This window comes from Bombus pyrosoma, linkage group LG4, assembly GCF_014825855.1.
Source record: "Bombus pyrosoma isolate SC7728 linkage group LG4, ASM1482585v1, whole genome shotgun sequence".
Taxonomy (NCBI): domain Eukaryota; kingdom Metazoa; phylum Arthropoda; class Insecta; order Hymenoptera; family Apidae; genus Bombus; species Bombus pyrosoma.
Genome location: NC_057773.1, coordinates 12795839 through 12803134, shown reverse-complemented (window position 1 = coordinate 12803134; position 7296 = coordinate 12795839). Strand labels below are relative to the sequence as shown.

General features: G+C 32.4%; 1 protein-coding gene across 2 annotated transcripts; it reads left to right on the top strand.

Annotated features, from left to right (window-relative positions):
* Positions 1–2764: 2764 nt before the first annotated feature.
* Positions 2765–7012, top strand: LOC122566774 (cytochrome c oxidase assembly protein COX18, mitochondrial). 2 transcript variants are annotated; one of them, XM_043724485.1, is made up of 7 exons: positions 2765–3735; positions 3819–3956; positions 4042–4189; positions 4268–4392; positions 4462–4572; positions 4664–4859; positions 5290–7012. In XM_043724485.1, exons 1-6 carry the CDS (start codon positions 3208–3210, stop codon positions 4850–4852), a joined length of 1239 nt encoding a protein of 412 aa, XP_043580420.1. In that variant the 5' UTR covers positions 2765–3207; the 3' UTR covers positions 4853–4859; positions 5290–7012. The 2 variants fall into 2 exon arrangements, with proteins under 2 accessions (XP_043580420.1, XP_043580419.1); XM_043724484.1 differs by lacking the exon at positions 5290–7012 and having other exon boundaries at positions 4664–4932.
* The last annotated feature ends 284 nt before the right edge of the window (positions 7013–7296 follow it).

The following is a 7296-nucleotide window of genomic DNA, read 5'->3' as shown; positions in this document are numbered from 1 at the left end:
GCCTATCTCCCCTGACCGTAGCCATACTAGCTGGAATCACGGGTCGTTCTTCAACACGCTCGACGTGCTTCTAGGAGAGGATGGCTGGCCAGGGTGTGGGCGATCCCTAACACACGTACAGAAGTTCCTAAACGGCCGCGAGTCGGCGTAGCTATGACGTCGACATGGGCATAGCGAAAGATTTGATCGTCTCGCGATGTAGGTATTTGTTTGGTGGGATTTTGCAGTTGATGGACGATTTGGAAGCGTTAAAATTGAGAACGAAAACTCATCAATCACGAGAACTGGTATTTTTCCAATTTAATGGAAAATAATTTATCTTGGAAAGATCTGTGTATAATATTTAATGTTAAACAGTTAATCGAGATGATTCATTGTGTCATTTATATATAGACTAATTATTAATAATTATGCGAAACAAATTATGAATTAATATTTACTATTAGTTGCAATGATATTTGTCTTATTTTTTCTGTAGCATCTACATGTAGCAAAGGACTGTATGCGTGGAATAATAATTTTCCAAATTTCTTAATTGTTTCGTGGGTGCATCAGCCCTCAAAGCGGTGCAGGATAAAAGATACATTTTTTAAAATTCGGAGGGTTGTTGTACGAGACTTACGAGATTTTTGAATTTGTAAGTGCACAGTTCTCCCCTAACAGAGGATCGTTACGACATGATATTGAATTTTATAGTTTGATTAAATCACCTAAGTAATTAACGTAATTTTCTATACATATAGATGAAATTGTTCGATCATCGCACGCAGAAAGAGGGATCAGGTTGTAACCATCGCTGGATGCGGCTTTAGTCAGGCTATTGCACGATGTACACCACTTCTTCAATGTGGCTGGTACGTTGGCCTGAAATTGGAGGGTGGTAGCATCGATGAAGAGGGGTCAGAGGAAGGTGACAGGAGGATAGGTGGGGAATTCCAACGGGCGACTAGACGGCCCGGGGACTTGCTGGCCGAGTGGCTGACGCGACTATAGTGGGGTAGTGCTAGTTAGCCACGGGAAATGCGGGGGCGGCTCCAAAGGCCACGTTGTCAGACGAACGTTACCACCGTGTCATTGGTCGACTCCACCCCTGAGACGGCACAGGGGTGCAGATCTATGTAGCAAGGGTGGATGGGCGTTTCCAGCACGCCCATTCGACGAGGGAAAAGAGCCAGGATCTCGACGACCAACCGCTGCTTCGAGATTAGATCGACGTCGTTGGTGGCTGTTAGGGCTGCGATGCCATTTGTCGTTGAAATGGTATGCCGACGTTTCTTCCAGTTCCTGGAACGGGGGGATGCCTGGAAATCGCTAGGATGATGCGAGAACTGCGGTTTACAGAAAAAGAAGGGATGGTAAATGTTAATGCAAAGATACTCGACGCACGACCTCCTCCCTCCAATCCTCAAGCCGTGAAATGAACATTGTGCTTCGATTCGAGAAACTTTTGTCGAGGATGTGTTATATATATGTGTGCATGTGTGTCGATGCCCTGATCCTTTAGTCTCATCTTTCTTTTTCTTCTTCCAGTATTTTGGGTCCTCTATGGGGTATCGTTTTCACGAATTGTAAATTACATGTATGATACGCGTTATCGAAGTGAAATTGTTTACGTTCGATAATTACGCTTTTTAATATAATATACGTATAAATGGTATAATGTATGATATAATTACATGGATATATTTATCGATAAGGATATGGTTAATTAAAGATGCAGTTTATTTTGTCTATTGTAAGAAATGTACATTAAAAAAAAATATTACGTGATGTTTGTAACTTTTATTTCATACAAAATTGTTATTACTTTGTCGCTGATGATTATTATTTGATCAATATTACTATGTACCATCGATAGTAATATATACAGCTATTATTACAATGATGCGGCAAAATCATGTCAAATTTTCTTAGTTTTCTTAAAACTAGGATATATTATTCGAATTTAAAGGAACTTTAAATGTCGCATTATTATAAGAAACTATATTGTTACCATTGCAAGTTAAATAGTAAACGATTATCACAAATGAAAATTATGCAACTATAAAATAAGATGAAATTGTTTTTATAAGTATATTTTATTTTATAACTTTAAAATATTTACTGCAACTATAGTTTTATCAGATTACGTAAAACGTATGCATATAACTTACACCGTTACTATTATTATCTACAGATGGTACTAGACCTGCCGAAAAGCCGGTGTGTTTCTTACGCCCTCTGCAATTTTCTACGGCGAACGTAAGAATTATCACCGAGGAGGTATAACAGCTTACCGACATGTTCCTGTTTTACCGATGTAAGTGGATTTATAAACATAACTTATAAAAATATCATTACAACAGTATAGTAAAACTTGTGGCATTACGTATATAAGTTGGAGATTATTGTATTTTTGGAAATATTAATAATTTTTAAATAGAATTGTATAGATTATTAATTTATAAGAATATTACATGACGCGCAATGTTATTTAATTACGTTATATTAATATTATTAATAGAATTATACAATTTATTTAATTACATTTATTTTATTTAACTATAATTTATTTAACTTGTGAGTGGAAGGTGGACAGAGTTAAGAATAAATTATAAAACATTCCAATTCGCTTTAGAAATCCTATTTATTGACCTATCCTATTTATTAAATTTAAAGAATTATAAAATAATTTTTACAATTAAATAATTTAATAGGAAAATTTAGTTTTAATTCAAACCACTACCATGCTGAATCAATAACGAAAAAGCATTGAATGTCACATCTATTTTGTACCTCGTCGATGGTGTAATTTAAAGAATTTTGTTTGTTTTTAGGTTTGTTAACAATAATGATACCGTAGTGATGTTAATCTATTTTAATAAATTATAGAAGTGTTAAAAGATTGATTTTTATTCGTTATTTATTTATTGATTTTTTATTTTCACGTAATACCTATTTTCTCCAAAGTATGTAATTTGTATTGTAATTTTAATAAATAAATATACAGAACATTCTAACTCTTATTATATTATAAAATACATTTAAACATAAGGAATAGAAGGAATCATGCATAATCGTGATCGATTTGAGGTTGGTTTAGTAACTAACCTATTCGTCGTAATTGTCATGTACATATAGGAACATTGTATTTATAGATGTAAAAACGAAAGAAAACTAGATTCTTTTTAAACTTATTCAGCAATTGTTCATTGTTATTGTGTTACCATGAATGTACGAATATTTAAAAAAATTCAATTGGATTTTAAATGTAATAGCAGTATTTTTGTAAAACATCCTCGTTCTATTCATTATATTTCCAATGCTTCTCCCCTAAATGTGTATAAGAATCATTTTTTAAATAGTAAACTATTAATGGGATATTTTTCAAATAAGCGGAATTTTTCAAATACACAAAATGCTGTTTTGCATCAGCAACTCCATCCAAAAGTATTTCAAAGATCGTTACTATGTAACAAGGATGTAGTACTAACTTCAAAAATTCCTAGCAATTGTTATCCTACTGCTGTAAATAGTATTAGACAATATTCAAATTCAGGACCCGCAGTTGTAAACGAAGCTATTAAATACAATGGTGGCATTTTCCAAATGATATCTGAAAGTATATGTGTAGAATGGGTCACCGAAGCTTTTAGATACATGCATTATCAAACAGGTTTACCATGGTGGGCAAGTATCATACTTACCACAATTATTACAAGAACATTTATAAATCTGCCATTAAATATACTGGATGTGAGTATCATTACTATGTTATCAAATTAAGTTAAGTTAGCGTTAAGATTGGAATATATATTTCTTAAGTGATCTTTATCTAGCTTCACAATAGGGTAAAACAGGAAAACTTGGAAGGTGAAATGATGGATATTGCAGAGAAAGTAAAAAGGAAAGTGGATAAGGAAGTAGTATCGTCCCAATTGAGTCCAGCACGTGCGATTGTTTTATATACACGTGAGGTATTTAAATGTAAAGTATTTGGATACACACTATTATATTTTTCTATTTATATCTAGCATATTGATCTTTTACTTTGCATAATAGATTTCTAACGAACAAAAAAGATTATATATAAGAGAGAATTGTCATCCATTTAAAAGCGTTGCAATTGTATTATTGCAAGCACCGATATGGATAAGTTTCTCAGTTGCAGTAAGGAATATGTGTTATGTATTGCCTCAAATAAATCCTGGTGAGTAACGTATTTTGCATATAGCGTTTTTAATACAAAAACAGCAACAAAACTAAGTCTTAAAAATTTTAATGCTAGCCACTGTAAAGGATTTCCAAGAATTGACTACTGGTGGTTTCGGATGGATACAAAATCTTGTAGACATAGATCACTTTTTTATATTTCCTGTACTTTTTGGATTGTCTCATTTAGTTGCAATGGAAGTATGTATGCAAATATTTATTTTCTTTAGTTAACATATCTCTGTATTTACATGATACGTCTTTTTTTAGGTAAATTACGTATTATTTAAAATAAAGGATTCAAGATTTAACAGAATATACAGGAATTTCTGTAGAGGAGTCATTGTTTGTTTCGTGCCTATCATGGCATGCTTACCATCGGTATGTTGTATCTACATTTTGACAAAATGAATAATTACTTTATTCTGTGCTATTATTCATTCTATTAATGTTTGCAAATTAAATGTTTTAGTGTTTATCCTTGTTTTGGATTACTAATAATTGCTATGGACTGTTACAAAATTTAGTACTCCTATCTCCAAAAGTCCGTAAGCTACTCAGAATACCTAAAACTGATTCTGACTTTCGACATCCATATCAAGAATTACATAAACGGTTATTAGGCAAATTTTCTTCAACGCGATCCGTAGCAAAAGCATAGAAATAAGGTGAAATATTTTTCTCCTATGTTGAATGTAATATCATTTAGTACGAAGTCAAATAAAGAAGAATAATTATCAATGTGTTATTAACTATCATCATAAAATATCAGCACATAAAATAAAAACGTAGGAAATATTTTTTTGGGACCTACATACATCGTGCGTAAGTTCCACTAACATTAGAGATTTAAATTTGAGGATGGAGCCACGTTGTTACAATAGAGGTGTATATGGAAGCATTTACTATCTTTAATTCAGATGTGAATATCATTGTATCAGTGCGATATAAATTTTAGAATATAGCAGCAGGATACACAGGAATTTTTTTTTAAAGCACTCATTGTTTTATATTTCTTATGTACGTTTATCATCGGCATGCTGAACCTAGATTTTGCAAAAGCGATAAGTATTAATCTTTAAAAATTACATATTTTAGTGTCTATTTTTTAATTAGTGATTATAAAATCAATTCATCCAACGATTCGACTCAGTGCAAGTAAGTAAACGGAGGGGCGTACTCACAATCTTCAGATACTATAATTTTCTGGGCGTCGTCTGTGTCATAAACTCGAGAAGTCGAAGCAAGTCCTATAATATAACAATGGCCCATGGTGAGTAAATCTCCTCTTGAATTCAACAATTGATTATCGTTCTTTAACCAATAGCCGAAGTCCCTTATATTTATCGCGTGCTTAGCACAAGAATACTTTCTTTACTTCTACTAATTTGAGTCGCTGCGTTGGACATATTGTGGAGACAATGATATTCGGTGAAAAAGTTCGTATCTAAATGACTTATTTTTTTTAATTTATTATAAGATATAGTATATACATATAAAATGCATTTCACTAACGGAGAACGCATTTTGTGGAATGAACTAGCAGATTCGAGAAGCGAATTACGGAGAAAGTCATGGTTTTTATCAAACTCTATACATTTCTTCTCTGTAGCATTCTCTGTATCAACTTCTTCCGTGGATTAGCAGTTGTACGTATATCGTCGCAATATTTATAAATACACAGATTTGTTATTAATATTTTAATAACTGTTACTTATAAATTTTGTCATTTTCTGATAGATTGTACTTCTGGTAAATGTAACTGATAGAAATAGGATAGAAAATAATAATGCATATTATAATACGATCGTTTTTAGGAGGAAACTCCAGTTGGTCCAGATACCCAAGTTGGTCTACGTTCACATGTGGATGATTGTTCAACATCCTGTATTGTTAACGATTGTAAAATGCATTATCCCGCCCCTTATATCTGTATTACTCTCAGAGGACGTTCCTTTTTGATGAAAAGGTGGCTATAGATAATCCATATCAAACGAGGATATGTTTTCTTTTGACGAAGACATACACAAGCTTAAATGTGAAGAAATTTAATAAAGTGAAATCGAATAAACAATAATCATATTATTACAACACATAAATACAATAATTAGAATAAATCATGCGTAATCGTTATCAAATTGAGATTACAGTAATATTCCTGATGAAATGTAATAATTTTTATTGTAATATCGAAGATCGAAACTCCATGGGATGTAAATTTTGGCGTTTATAAGGGTCTAGAATTGAATATCACATGTGGTTTAAAATAAATTCTACGTCTTCACGTTATTTTGGTATTATTTATCCACATAACATAACATAATTATCTAGCATCTTATCATTAATTAAGACGAAGAGAAGAAAGAAATATTAACAATGGAAGAAAAAAGTAATAAAAGACAAAGAAGTTGTCGATGTGTCCAGGATGTGATGAGTTATACGCAGATCCTCTTTTAGAAAATCAGAGAGTGGGAAACACGTGTTACTCATAATTTTGAAAATTTTTTTAAAAAGCACCTCCTAGCCCATGTCCAGCCCTTTTCTTCCTTGGTTTCTGCATTGATAATGCTGAAATAATGGCTACACAAGCTTTCTTCTTACTCGATATCGCTAAACAAACACTAACTTGAAACCGAATGTGTCGTCAATAAATATTAAACGTGCAAGGGAATACGGTTTGTCAATAAATATTGCATATTGTCAATATTGTCAGTATTTATTGACAAACCGCGATGATGTTGAAAAAGTTGAAATATCCACAATATTATCGATCGTTTGAGGTCATTCTTAGACTTTAGGCCGAAAGTCGTGGAAAACCGCGATTTTCACTATTTTAAACCGTTTCTAGCTCATAAAGACATTAACCAATTTCGATAAAATATTCAGCATGTGTATAATTGACATAAGTCTGTAAAAGATATTTAAATTATGTAAATTACAGGTTCAGATAAAAAAGTTGTAACAGGAGACTTTTACTATTTTCTCCGCGATTCCGATTAATTGCAATTTTCTCACATTCTTCTTACACGTAACTTTTTAAGCTAATCCTCTCAACTATCCAAAAAAATTCAAGTCGATTGACCCAATTTTGGAAAAGTTTTAAAG

What these genes read in the sequence shown, in the direction of transcription:
- LOC122566774 (XM_043724485.1), top strand. Translation starts at nt 3,208, where the DNA reads ATGAATGTACGAATATTTAAAAAAATTCAATTGGATTTTAAATGTAAT. An exon ending in TGCCATTAAATATACTGGAT is followed by an intron (nt 3,736 to 3,818) that starts GTGAGTATCATT and finishes ATCTTTATCTAG; the next exon opens with CTTCACAATAGGGTAAAACA. An exon ending in ATTGCCTCAAATAAATCCTG is followed by an intron (nt 4,190 to 4,267) that starts GTGAGTAACGTA and finishes TTTTAATGCTAG; the next exon opens with CCACTGTAAAGGATTTCCAA.